The 14,215-nt window shown below is 47.1% G+C and overlaps 2 protein-coding genes across 11 annotated transcripts in view; one reads left to right on the top strand and one right to left on the bottom strand.

Moving 5' to 3' along the window:
• The window catches only part of GGACT (gamma-glutamylamine cyclotransferase), a 44,092-nt gene extending 41,177 nt beyond the window's left edge, over positions 1-2,915 (top strand). For 6 of the 7 annotated variants that reach the window (XM_072760947.1, XM_072760951.1, XM_072760952.1 and 3 more), the window contains one exon: positions 538-2,915. In XM_072760947.1, the coding sequence (XP_072617048.1) occupies positions 538-1,022 (485 nt within the window). In that variant the 3' untranslated portion in view covers positions 1,023-2,915. The remainder of the gene's footprint in view (positions 1-537) is intronic. The other variant, XM_072760946.1, reaches the window with a different exon arrangement.
• PCCA (propionyl-CoA carboxylase subunit alpha) overlaps positions 2,682-14,215 on the bottom strand; it is a 391,732-nt gene continuing 380,198 nt past the window's right edge. For 3 of the 4 annotated variants that reach the window (XM_026003697.2, XM_026003698.2, XM_072760945.1), the window contains 2 exons: positions 5,674-5,751; positions 2,682-3,026 (listed from right to left, as the gene is read on the bottom strand). In XM_026003697.2, the coding sequence (XP_025859482.1) occupies positions 2,958-3,026; positions 5,674-5,751 (147 nt within the window). In that variant the 3' untranslated portion in view covers positions 2,682-2,957. Of the gene's footprint in view, positions 3,027-5,673; positions 5,752-12,935; positions 13,572-14,215 lie in introns of those variants that run through there. The other variant, XR_012002039.1, reaches the window with a different exon arrangement.

Below are 14,215 nucleotides of genomic sequence, written 5' to 3'. Positions count from 1 at the left end.
GTTAAAATTTGCTGGGTCCTACTGCTAGGGCCAGAATGTAAATTTAGTACTGACACCTGAATAATCTCTTGTAGCTGACTACATGTGACTATTTTATACGTGTGTGTGTATGCACATGTGTATGTACACATATTTGCTTATTGGTATTTCTAACTTTTCTAATAAAATATATTTATGGTATAACTTTTAAAGTCTTTTCAAAAAGATTGAAAATGAACCGGCCTAAGAAACAGCAGTTCTGCAGGGCTTGATCCCAAGGCAGGCAGTCTCCTTCTGACAGGTATGGTCCTAAATGAGTGCCTCTGCCCAGAAGACTCTAAAGGGTGGCTGGTGTTTCCTGGAGCCGTAGGGCCCACCACACAAGGGGCAAGAGTAGTGGGCTCTAGGCTGTGCGGGGCTCGTGAGCAGCTGCTGGCCCAGCAGAGCCTGGAGTACTTCCTGTCGGGCCCTTCCCGAAGTATCCAACCCCCACTAAGATGGAAAGATCCTTCTCTGCCACACACAGTGTGTACAGTCTGCTTCCTTTCTTTCCCGCAGCTTCTGTGGCCCGCATGGCCCCTGTGTTTGTGTATGGGACTCTGAAGAAAGGCCAGCCCAACCACAAGGTCCTGCTGGATGGCACCAACGGCTGCGCAGCCTTCCAAGGCCGGGGCCGCACGGTGGAACCGTACCCCTTGGTGATTGCTGGCGAGCACAACATCCCACGTCTGCTGAACCTCCCGGGGCAGGGGCAGTGTGTGGTCGGGGAGATCTATGCTGTGGATGAGCAGATGCTGCGCTTCTTGGATGAGTTTGAGGGCTGCCCCGACATGTACCAGCGCATGCTGGTGAGGATCGCCGTCCTCGAGTGGGAAGACACACAGGGAGCCCCTGAGGAGACACTGGCCTCAGACGGGACCCTGCAGTGCTTCGTGTACAGCACAGGCACCTACTCACCTGAGTGGGTCCACCTCCCATCCCATGACAACTATGACTCCCACGGGAAACATGGGCTGCGCTATAATCCACGGGAGAACAGGTGAGAAGTGCCAGGACTGCTCCTTGACCAGGGGACAGAGGAAGCCCTGGTGATGATGAGATTGTGGACAGATGGCCCGGATGCCTCCCCTCGGACCACACTACTGAATGCACAAGCGGAATAATGCTCCCTGAAACACATAGTTGTAAAACTTAATCTGTGGGAAAAGGAACAATCTCTCTTTCAGTTGTAGCCGATTTCCCCAATATTATGACATACTGATCACAAGATTATGCCTGAAGCCCATCTTTCTGCTAGCGCTTTGTTGCTTGCTGCTTCAGGAACGCCCTGGGCTTGAATGGATGGGATAAGGAAGATCCAGGATTTTAATTCCCCTAAATGACATTTCAAGAACTCATGTCATACTTTTCTTTCTTTCTTTTTTGCTTTGCTTTGATCTGAAGATAACATTTAAAATGTAGACTTTGTGTAGCAGGTAGATTTTAGCAACCCCACTGTATTGATTCTAACCTGTCACAGTGAGATGAATTTTTAAACTGATTTGGGTTATCTCAGCATTAATAAAAGAACCTCAAGAAAAACATACTGTGTTTTGGGGGTAGTTTTAAAGCATATAAAACATCATTATTCACAATTTTCAGATCAACCTTATTAAAGAAGGGATTACTAAGGATGATCATGTAACATTAAACTGGATGTTTTGGAAAACCGAATTTTAAAGTGTTGGTACTACTGTTGGTTTTTTTTTGGGGGGGGGGTGTTACTTGGTAGAAGGTTCTTTTCATTATAACCTAGCAAAATAACAAGCCACCTACTTGCTGGCAGATACTGCTGAGCAGTCCGATGTCAGCTAGAAGCTCACCCGAGCCCGAGGGGCAAGGTGCTGTCCCTGCCCCCAGAGGGAGCGGTGTTTAGGGAGTACGGGGGGGGGGCCTTTCAGAGAAAAACCAACACATTAGTAATTTGTTCTTCAGGCCTGACAGAAAGCTTAGCTTCCAAATACAAACAGCACTTAAAATAATTTTAGCAAGGCACGAAGTACCAATTACTACCCACCTCCATCTGATAATCTGTCAGTGTAGATTCAGATCAGCGCACGCCTCTGCCTCTGCTTACTTACCAGCAAAGTATGAAATGTATTCCAAGAATTTCAGAAGCAGTGAAGACGCAGCTGCTGATCCTTAGTAACCTCGTTCTCCGCTGGGAGAGCTCACTTGCTCTTCAACTTAATGGTAGACTATGATTACTAACTGCATCTGGCACAAAAACACCATCAGTATTTTTAGCCCTTTTTTCTTAATTGGAAACTTGCTTCACAAAAAAACACAAAAAGGCAAGGATGGGTATCAACTGATGGGTTTGTGGCAGCCACACCCACCACTCTCAGGCCAGGGAGCCCCAGCAAAGCCTGGGGGAGGCGGGGCAGGTGGCAGGGGGTTTCCAAGCTCCTGGGTGGGGGTCCTGCACAGGCTTTTGGAAGTCAGGTATAGCCACAGACCAGAGTGAGGGCCTCAACCAGGAGAGGTAGGTAATCAGATTATGAGGTGGCAAATGATTATTTAATGAAACTAAGGCAAAGAACTAGGATTTATATAGATTTTTTTTTAAAGATCACAATGAAACACTAGTATTTAAAGTCTACTGGCACAGCCAGTCGCCTCTTATGTACATTGTCTTCATTCAAAAAAAGGCCAGACTAATATTTAGACAAATGCTCAGCTTTATTGATTTAATTTTGACACTAGGAAATCTCACAGCAGAAGTACAAATCATATGTACAAGTATTTATATCAATAAAAATTTCCATTGGTGATTTTTTGGCAGAATGTTGGTTTTGACTATATGTGGAATAAATATGACCATGTAAAATCTGCTGCACAGGGGTGTTCCTGCAAAATGCTTGAATAAATTGAGTGTGAAATAATAATAATACAAATGGCTAATTAAATTGGGTGATGACTGAAAGGCTATAAATACTTCATTCCAGTTCCACGAGCAGATCTCCTTCTCCAACTGTGTCTCCAGCTTTACAATGCACTGATTTCACCTTGAATTAAAAAAAGGGGGGGGGGTAGTAAGAATTATTAACTAGACCATGAGGGAGCCAGCTCATCATCCACTTCTGGAAATGAAGAGACAGCCTGGCAGGCCCTGCGCACAGGTAGCACAGTCGGCCCCCACTCGGCAGAGGGGACTTCACGCACAGCTATGTCCTCGTGGAGGGCTGTGACTTGCCGCCTCCTGTCTCCCGCCTCCTGGCCTCTCCTTGGCTGTCCCAGAAGTGGCTAGACCAACGGAGTTTGTGCTGATGTCTGCCCGCTGGCCCTGCCCTGGGTACCCCCAAGGTCTGCACGGCATCCTAGAAGCCAGAAGCACTTGTGCCATGAACCCTCCACAGCCAGCCCTCCCAAGCCCTTCTGCAGCTACAGGTGGCATAAATAGTTTCTGCGAGTTAATGCATACTTGGTTTAGTGTTTAAAAAAAAAAAACAAAAACACATAGTTCTACAAGATTCAAACAAAACAGGGACCACTAATTAACAGGAGAAACTCTGTAGCCTGAGATCATAAACTTCCTTCTGAAGGGAAACGAAACGCTCCGAAGATGTGCAGCTGCATGGACGGTGCTTGTGGCCTAATGTGGAACAGATGCTGAGCCCCATGGAAGTGCCACACTGCCCTTCCGTTCTACTCATTTATCTCGGTTGTAGACATGTTTTGCTTTCCTGAATTTGTGTTCAGCTTTAAAATGAAATGAGGTACTGGAGTGGAGAGAAGCAGCCTTTGGACTTCTTGGGAGGTTCTTGCTCAGGCATAAAAACAAACGGTGGGCGAGGACTTCCTGGCCACCTGAGACCTGGCAAACAGGAAGAATGTCCTGCACCACACGGGTCAGGTGCCCTGGCCTGCGTCCCTGCTGCTCCGCTAGGAAGCTGAGGCCTAGGAGGGCCTTTCTCCCTTGAATTCCAGCCCAGGAGCCTTCAGAACCATGCGAAGCTATGCAGTGACTACTTCAAAGGCCTGGTAGGTGCTACTGGCACTGGCTGCTCTTTCTGATCTGAAGCCTCCGATGTTTGCAGAGGATGTATCTTTCATGCTGCGAGGACTACACGGAGGACCGGTTTCCATTGTGAACATTTTCTCTGGGAGGAAAAATGGCTCTCCAGATAAGAACTGCTAGTCCCCAGACTCTCCAGGGTCTGCTCCTCTGGGCCAGGGCTCTAGCCACTCCCAGGGCGCCCCTGGGGGCAGAAGGAAATGGGATGGCCAGGAAGGGATCCAGATGATAGGGCTTAGGCCAAAGTACAAGTTGACCCAGAGCCCATCACCACCCTGAAAGCCACTGGGGGCTGCCGAGGGCCAGGGATCAGCTGAGCCTCCACACAAGACCCACCATGAGGCCACACAACACAATGATAGACTAGGGAGCTAAAGCCATGTTTGTTGTCAGTACCCCAGTCCAGCAACATGGGCGGCCCCTGGCAGGCATCTGACATGCATACATGCATACACACACACACACACACCACACACACACACACCACACACACACATATATATTTATTTATTTAATCTGTTCCCCACCCCCCAAGTGAGGCCAGGTTCTTATCACACGTGGACATTTTGTGACACTAATGTCACATAAATGTTAAGTAATCCCAGGAGCAAAAACAACAATTTCCAAAAGAACAGATACCATTTTTGGTTCACTTTTAGAAAAGTCATCAGATGTAGAGGGCAGGATTCCCCAAAACTGGATTCCCAAATTGTGCCATTCTCATCTCCCAAACGCCACAGAGATGGGGCCCAGCTGATGGCAGCCTCTTCCAGCCTGACTGGGCAGCTCCAGGCCCACCCACCACAAACCCAGCCTCTGTCCTCGCTGCCAGACCTGCGGGCTGGGCCAGCAGCCTCACTTCCTTTTGAGATGACAAAGGCTGCCCCCCTCTGACACAAATGACACTGTGAGCGGACAGTACTTCTCTGCCAGGGACCCCCCCAATACCCCTGGCTCGGTCTCGGCTACAGCCAAAGGGCAGGCCATGGTGCCCACAGCTCCTCTCCTTGTCCCACCCTGCCCCACCTCACTCCAGGATGCAGACACCTCCAAACCAAGCTGTCCTTCGGAAAAGGCTCATTCTGCTAGTGTGGCATCTTCTTAGAAGCAGGAAGGATAATGAAGTTATTATTAAAAGGACTTTTCTATTTTCTTCAAAGAGAAAATACATGGAAGAAGTTTTAGCAAGTTTCAGGACAAATACAAGTCCGTTTTTTCTCCACAAATCATTACATCCCACGTGCGTACACGGGGTTCTCAGCTCCTCTTGATCTGAAATTGAATTGTTCTCTTTGTGGAGAAATTATCTTGAAGAGTTAACATTAATTCTTGCATCTCTAAAACCACTTCCTGCTGTGTCATGTAAGTCTCAGATCACTAACTGCCTCCAAGACAGATGTAAACATTAAAAATTAAAGACCCCTTAATTTGAAAGACATTAAGGTGAAGAAGAATTGTTCTTTGACTACCTGCACCTCAGACAGACCTCCCCATCTTAATGTCCTGGACTGCAGGGGCAGGAGTTGGCAGTGGTCACCCCCACGGTCCCTTCCAGGCCTGACCATCCAAAAGCCAAAGGTGCAAGTTCTGCTTCCTGTCACAGAGCGGTGAGGGCTGGTGGGAACTTGGGGACATACCTTGCCAGTTTTCCCAGCTGTCATACTGTTCTGCATTTTCATGGCTTCAATCACACAAATTTCCTGACCTTCTGCTACCTGGAAAAACGAATAGGAAAAAAGACAAGTTTTAAAACCATTCTAGTTTTGCGGCAACACTCAGGAGTGAAGCCATCAAGAGATTCTTTGTCAAATGCTCAGAAATGTTACCAAAGCAGCAGCAATGACCTCTAATATTTTATGTTCCAAGTGAATCTTTGGGGGACAGCAGAGAAGGACCATTCCCTCGATCTTCATCAGGCACCACCAAGACATGGCAAAAATGGGACATTCTCCTCTTATGTGAAACGTCCAGACTTGGCACATCTCTACAGACTGGAAGATTTGTGGTTTCTAGGGGCTGGGAAGAAGAGGGGAGCCATTGCTGATGGACACAGGGTTTCTTGTGGGAGAGGGGGGGGTGTTCTAGATTACCTGTGATGATGGTCGCACGAGTGACTCCAGGAATCGAAGAGAACCACTAAGTGTACACTGTGAGGGGCTGAGCCATCCTGGATGTGAATTTTATCTCAGCAAAGCTGTCACCGAAACATGGAGTGTTTCTGTCCTTAGTCCTGGGGAGCTGGGAACCATGGCCAGCCGGGGGACCACTGTCTTAACCTCAGCAAGACATGCCCAGGAACAATGGGGTGGCTCCTGGAAGGTGTCTTCCAGCACAGGGAATGCTTTCTCCAGCTGCACCCAGTGCTTGCATAGAGACCCGTAGCCCCACAAGCGTGGGCTCAAGCTCTACCTGCCTTTCCTTGGAGGGGGGTGGGGGCAGGAGGCAAGCCAGGGGAGTCTGAGAATGAGCCCCCTGGCTAAGCCTAGGACTTCAACCCAGGAGGCAGTTGTGACCAAAAGCCACTCTACGAATCCTCTTTCTGCTGCCCCAGATGGGTAAGCACCATGGACCCGGGCCGAATTTTTCTCCTATCCTTGTGAGAAGGGCCTCCCAGTTCTTGAAATGGTAAAGCTGAGTTTCCCAGGGCAACTGGCTGGCTGTTTTGGGGTGCTGGTGGGCATCCCAGTGTGGAGCTCCTAGACACACACCACTGCGGCTATGCTGGCTCAGGGTCGCAGGAGTGCCCAGAGAATATTCTTTCCTGAAATCCCCAGATGATCCCCGAGCTCCCCCTCCGGCCCCCTGCACGGCACAAGCTGTCTTGCTGGCAGTTGGGACTGCTTGCGCCCTGTGCCTTCCTTTCCTCTGCTGATCAGGTGGTGGGCTGCCTTTTCCTGGCACAGAAATCTAGGAAGAGAGGGGATGCCAAAGGCTCGATGCTGGCACAGGATAGAGACGCTGTGCTAGGGAGCTGGGCTTTGAAGCGCTGTGCTCACTGCCTGTTTTGATTCATTTTCCCCTGGCATCTGCATTCCATAGAGAGTGAAGAATCCACACTCGAGGGCTGCTCTTCACAAGGCAGAGGGACGGCAGGCAGGGTGGCAGCACAGCTACCCCCTCCAGTCCTCATTTCAGGGCTTTTTTTTTTACTCTTCAGAGGCAGGCAGGGACCCCGTGAGACAAGAGAAGGCCAAGTCCCCCAGGGTAGCACCTGCCACTTAGCTCCACCCATAAAACTCCGGTGGACCCATAGTACCATCTCACGGAGGCTGGGGAGCCTGGGCTGACCTCCAGGAGGCAACGTCCCAGTCAGGTCCCAGTGGATTTCTGGAAATGGATCTGAAACTCAACAAAACAGAACGGAAATTCTCCCCCCAAATTAGTAATCAGCTCTTCACCTCTGGGTTCTGGTAGCTCTTTCCTTCATGGGGTGGATGAGTGCCCACAGCGGGGACCCAGGTGAGCTTGCCCCCCAGCCTCCACCCAGTTGGGCTTCCTCTACTGTCATCAAAGAGCCCAGGGCTTGCTCAGAGGCTCCCGTCTCCCCATCCTCGGCCCAGCGGGCTTCTGGGGTGAAGGGCACAAACTAGCCCCCTCTGCAGCAGGTGTGATCCCTCTCAGCTGCTTGGCCCACCCTCCAGAATCTGCAGGCCACATAGAGCGCCCCCCACTGGTCCTTTATGGGATCTTCAACTAAGTGAATTCATGGTTAATGCACATAGGAACCCAGGGGATTTCCAGTGGTCATACCAAGGGGGCACAGACCAATCTGACGAGGATGCCAAAGGGCCCACGCTGAAGGGCAGTGGGGCCTGGGCCATGGTGGTGCTTAGATCAGGGCCTGCTGCCCTCTGACCATCCTTCCTGGCTGGCTCTGGGTGCTGTACCCTGCATGATTTGCAAAGAGGTGCCCTCCAGGTGACACAAGTGGCAGGTCCCCAATCACACTACTCAGAAAAACAAAACCTCTCATTCAGAGATAATCAAGAGAGGTGGGAAAGTCCCAAAGTTACAGTACTTTTTTTGTTGTGTGATTCTGGCAATTTAATTAAAATTCTGACTTCAAAGAAAGTGCCTCTGGATTTACAGGGGCCCGACCGGCAGCACTGCCCTGAATCCATATCCAATCCTTGCAACCCGGGCCTGCTGTCCCCTCCTGTCACCTCCCTTGGTCTGCAGTTCTCCATTTCTACTTAGTTCTGGATGGAACTTTAAGTAATTTGTTTCTCCCTCTCTGCCTACTTAGGCAATGGGTTTTGTAGTCTGTTTTCACTCACTGATAAAAGAGAAAACTCTTGGAGGTTGTTCCTTGGGACCCCACAAAATAGTGAGGAACGTCTTGGTCAGCAGAATTGTGTTACGCACACACGGAGTTGATCTAAATTCACACTATTTCATCCCTCCATAATTGCAGCCAGAGGAGCTACGTGGGGCTTGCTGCCCCCCAGACGTCCCCCTGCCCACCTCTCCCCCACCCATGCCCCCTAGATCCCAGAGCCTCCCCTGCACGGGGACACCCTCCGCATTTCCCCAGGTGCTCGCATGGGCAGGGAGCGCTCGGACAGCTCCTGTGTGAGGGCACGGCCTCTGAAGGGTTTGTGCGCACACTTCTCTAACACTTTTGTGCATCATCTGACAAAGACTCACTGATTGTGACAAGAGGTCTCTGACGTTGGGCTTACAAAATGGTCACAAGCCTCGCCAGTCTTTTCGATAAACCTAGTCAACCTGATGGACTTCTCTGCTGCCCGTCTAATTGGTGTAAAGTTTGGAGGCCCCAGTCCTGTATCTTTCATCCGGTTTATTGCATCTTCTCCTTTGACGTGGGGTCAAGGTTCACATTCGCATCCGATTATCAGGGCGCACTCATTAAGCAAGGGCCTGCCTCACTCCAAAATGAGTAAGCTGGACAGAAAACCCGGCCCATTTACTCAGCAGATTTTAGTATGTTTAGGAGGCCTGAATGTCAGGCAGCAGTGCTCTGTGCTGAAGAGTTTCAGACATCTCCAGCTGATGATTAATTGTGAGTGATGGGAAATAAAATCCAGTAAAGCCAGCTGCTTGCCATGGTCGGCAAAATGACTCTAATGGATCTAGGCTGCCAATTTTCCAGTTTTACTGGCAAGTCTTCCAAGTGTAATTAAGGGAAGTTATAAATGATATGGAAATCTATCAAGTTCCATTTATTTTCAGAGGACTCTTTCCCCCAGAGACTTTTATCTTCAAGCTTATAGTATGCTTTGTTGTGCTAATGATTTAAAACCCTTCTTATTTCTGATTAAAGCCCCCAATATCCTTCTACCAGTTTGCTTCACTCCTTCCCCAAAGATGAAAAGGCACAGAACCTTCTCCTGCACATGTCCCTCTTGGAAAGCACACTAAGACCGGGACACGTTTGGCAACTTGTATCGTTCAGACTGCAAATGCCGAAGAAAGCTCAAAGAAAGTGCGGAGAGAGGATGAGCAGAGAAAGGGGGGAAAAAAGACCTCCACCAAACATAAAAGGAAGCCCCCAAAAGTCCAGACTTGAAAGCTGTGCTCGAGAGCAGACATTTATCAGAAGATGGTGTAGCCCACTAATGTTATTTGATTTGGAATAAAAGCATGAAAATGATGGCAAAGGCCTAAAATTGGAGATGTAAAGGATGACTGCACAGTATTCCATTTCTCAATTTCATCCTTCAGAGCCACAAAATGGGGGTGATACAGTGATGGGATGAGGTTTACAGTAACAGCTGTGCTCTTCCCACACAGGGGAGGCCCTTCTAATGGGCGAAGGTCTGTTTTGAACAGACGGGGAGTAACAAAACAAGGTTCCCTATTAAGAGTGTGCAGTCCTATTTCTGATCAAGAAAATGAGTATGGGAGTCGGATTTCCTCGAAGATGGCCCCTACCCTCTTTTGTCGTCCAAAACCAGGGCTGTTTTAAAGGAGTTATCCTTTAAGTGGAGGAAGGAGGACATAATGTCAGGGAGCGCTCCCCCCACCCCCGCCTGAAGCCTACTCTCCAGCAACTGTAAAGAATGTACAGGAAACGGTGCCAGTGGCATATGGCTTTCTACTGTGCTAAACGTTCACACAAAAGACAGGTTCATCAGTCATTGTGGTATCTGGATAAAAAATTAGCTCCTGATGGATGGTATTTTGAGCTTACCTGCTGCTATTACATTACCAGAGAAACACAGGTTTTGAAACCCATATGACATTAGAAATTGCAGACCATGAAATACGACACGTGCGGACGTACATAATGTACGCCAGATTATACAAAATAATAAATAAGCTATTTAAACCCTCTGCCTAAAATTGGGCCCCGCTGCAAGGAACCCTGGGTCACTTCTACGCAGGCCAATTAATGCACAGCATCTGCTGTATAGAAAAGCAGGGCATGAAGCACTTCCGAATGATTTCAGCAATTAAAAGAAAACTGTTTCCTGCCTGTTCAGACAGCAACTGTTTCAATGCAAGAGTGAGCACCAAATCACTGTGTGCAGCTGAAAAATTAAGTCCCTTTTTTGGGGAAGAGGGGTGGGTGGGAGGCAAGAATTTTTACGGAAAAGGAGCCTTCTTTTGTTTTCCTACATTCTGTGTTTTTCTGCCAAATTAGACAGAAGGCTCGGAGGGCTTACCGGCCCGCTGCAGTCTCCCCTTCTGCTGCATGGGCCCCTGAAAGTGTGGATCAATATCAACCCTGCCGACGACTCTACAAAAGTGAAAATCCTTCAATTACATTTTAAAGGCTGTTCTACTTAGAACACAGGTGCCTGAATGCAATGCATTTTATGGCCCTTAGATCTGAAGAAAGACGCAGTTAACAGCCACAAGATAAAGGCCTCTCAGATTTGGTTAAAAGGCACTGCTAGAATCTGATTATAATAACTTCCTCTTTCTGAGCCCGGAAGATAGGCTGGTAAATATCCCCTGATATTTTCCAAGAAGAAATGTGCATTCGCGTCCCAACATAGTCATGTAAAGGGGGAGGGAGGAAGACCCCGGGAGACTGTCTACTATTTAAGCAGTGATGGAAGGAACCAACATCAAATTACAAAGAAAGAGGAGGCAGGTGACAGAAATGCCACCAAACCCCTTATCTGCAGTCTGAGGCCTCCTGCCATGAGTTTGTGCGCAAGCTGCCTGACTCACTGGGAAGGGCACGTGCAATGAGGAGTGACGCATCCACTGAAGCTGCTAGCTGGGGCGGGGGGGGGGGGGGGGGGGGGGGGGGGGGGTGCGCGGTGGCGGGCTCACCAGACACTCCGGGTCCCTGCCTGCCCCTTCCCCACCCTGGCCCCCCCACTCTCCCTGCCTGCTCCTCCCTGGCCCCGCTCCCCTGCTGCCCTGGCAGCCTCCCTGACTCCATGCAGTGGGCAACCAAGCAGGGAGCAAATACAGAGTCATGGCCAATACAAAACAGGTCCCGTTTCCTTAAAATGGAAACCATTTCTCCCTCTCGCCCTCTAAATTTGCTGGGAACTGGAGCCAGAGCCCCTAATTAGAGAACTTACAGTATCTGAAGAAATCAATCTGGATCCTCCACCTCTGTGAAGGACGTTGTTTTAAAGTACTCAGGGACTTGATGTGGTTTTTGGTTTTTGTTTTTTTAAGCAAAAGGGTGAAAAAAGATCTTCTGAATCTCGGTAAGGTTACAAACTGCCATCTATGAAAATGGTTAAAACCAAGATAACATAGCCTCTAACCCCAAGTAGATCATTTCTTGAAAAATAAAATCAAATACCAAACTTGCAGAAGACTCACCTAAAACAATTTATTGCTTGATCTGTAAAAATATTTTATCTTATACTGGATAATTAAATTAGATTTTTAAAATTCTCAAATTGCTACCTCCAACAAAAATTAACCCTAACATTGAAAAATTAATGTTATCTGGAAAGGACAAAAAGGCCAAAATAAGAGTAGCCATCACCTCTGAAGAAGGAATCTGATTAGGGAGAGCCCCAGGGTAGTTTCACAGTATAAGCTACATTTTATTGTTAAGTACCTCGGGAAGCAAAACTGGTAAAAATGAGCAGAGAGCGTATGAGTACTTGTATCATTCTCTGCAACTTTGTTTGCAATATTTTGTAATTTGAAGTTGAAAAATCAATCTGTCAGGCCAGGTCCTCTACAAGGAAAAGATGCAGACGTGGATACTGGGCCGCACGAGGTACAGAAGCCACTGCCAAACAAACTTGTCAAGAGGGCCCATTCCAATGCTCCTCATCTAGAATACCTAAGAGCAAAGGAGGAGGCCTTCAAACCTGTTTCTTCAAGACTGGAAAATCACCGGTCTCCTGCCAAATTTATTTGCAGTTTCCCCAAGATCAGCTGTAGGCTCAATTATAGATGATTTTGGGGCAAAGAGGTGAACACCATGCTCTGAAACAGCACACTTGTGCCTAGTTATCAGTGGCCATCTAGCTGCTTGGGAGACTTCCCCTAGATCCCCTGAAGGAGCACAGGCAAGGAGGGAAAAAATCAGGGCAAAATCTGGGTGGTACTCCCATTAATGATGACAAATTTTATGTTCTCACTGATGCACTTTACAATATATCATTCTTTGCCCAAGACGCTGTGCAGGAGAACCAAAGTCCCAACCACCTACTTTCCCTTCTGCTAAAGGCCAAGCTCCATTACACATGGATCTTCCCCATCTTGGCCACACAAAAATACTCCCAAGCCTGTCTTACTAATATGGAACAAGCCATGTGGCAAGAAAAGCAGCAAAAGGTACTTACTGCCAATCTATTCTTTGATCTGGTCTCGCAAATAAGTCACAAAGTGATAATTATGAAAGAAAGATACGTAAAAGGAGACACAGCCGGCTTCTGGTTCATGTCTCAATTGTTACTGGATTAAAATGGTTTGGATATTTCTTCTTCTTCTTCTTCTTCTTCTTCTTCTTCTTCTTCTTCTTCTTCTTCTTCTTTTTTGGATGGTTTGGATATTTCAGATACAAATCTGAGATGTCTCCTGAACTGGAACCTAACTCAGAAGAAATCTCGATTCATTGCAACAGTTAAAATCTCCCCTTGGGTTGCCTTATTTTTATTTTTTGCTTTGTTTCTGATATCAAAGGGCTAACAAAACAACTGTTCCCCTAATGACTTTATTTTACACTTCAGAGTCAAAATGGAAACTGTGTGACATTTCAGCAGCTCTCAGCCTAAAGCTGGCAAGTACACTCTGCCATTATTGAGAAAATATGTGTTTTTAATATTTTTGTTCAAGAATACTATAAAGGTAGACATTTTAAAAATTAAAACAAGTTATAAGAAATGCTGTCTTTGTTTAAAGTGCCCTCAGTTTATGATGGTGCTAAATAAAAATAGGTATTTTTCTAACTGAAATGAAAAATCAGTTGTGAAAGTATTTTCAGAGGGTGGATTATAAAACAAAACAAACAAAAAAACCTAGCGGACTAAAGGTGTATCAAAGTCATTCTATCGGGGCAGCCCGGGTGGCTCAGTGGTTTAGCGCCGCCTTCAGCCCAGGGCCTGATCCTGGAGACCCGGGATCAAGTCCCACATCAGGCTCCCTGCATGGAGCCTGCTTCTCCCTCTGCCTCTCTGTGTCTCGAATGAATGAATGAATGAATGAATGAATGAATAAATCTTTAAAAAAAGAAGTCATTCTATCAACTATTTTCTGAATTAAATGTGTAACTCCTGAGTTTCCATAATCAACTCCTACTTTGTTATTGGGCTGTTTGCTTGTATGCATTTGGCTTTATTGACCAGAATCCACCCCCCCAAAACACATGTTCAAAAAGGCTATCATACAATTGTTTAAAGATGGTTTTACTGCCACATTTAATGTCAAACACTATGTAAAAGACATTGAAAGATTTTAGAAACTTTTGCTGTGTGAATCCAAAAAAAAGAAAAAAAGAAAAAAAGAAAAAAACCCCACACAGCTTCTGTGCTCAGAGAGGGGAAAGACCTTCCCACAGGCAGCTGAGTGCATGTATTACTTCTGAACAACCACCCCATATCATTTCATCCTAAGGTGTTTTTTTGTTTGTTTTTTAACTCTGCTAAGATTGTTTACTTCACAAAGCAGATTTATTATTTATTACTTATGTGGTGCTTTTGTGAAACACATTACTGCCAGGCCCACCATTCTAAGATCTGTCAAGTTTTATTCAACCTAAATATAAAAATTACAGATACCTGGAATTTA

Source organism: Vulpes vulpes, chromosome 6 (assembly GCF_048418805.1).
Source record: "Vulpes vulpes isolate BD-2025 chromosome 6, VulVul3, whole genome shotgun sequence".
Classification (NCBI taxonomy): domain Eukaryota; kingdom Metazoa; phylum Chordata; class Mammalia; order Carnivora; family Canidae; genus Vulpes; species Vulpes vulpes.
This window is presented reverse-complemented; position numbering and strand designations above follow the sequence as displayed.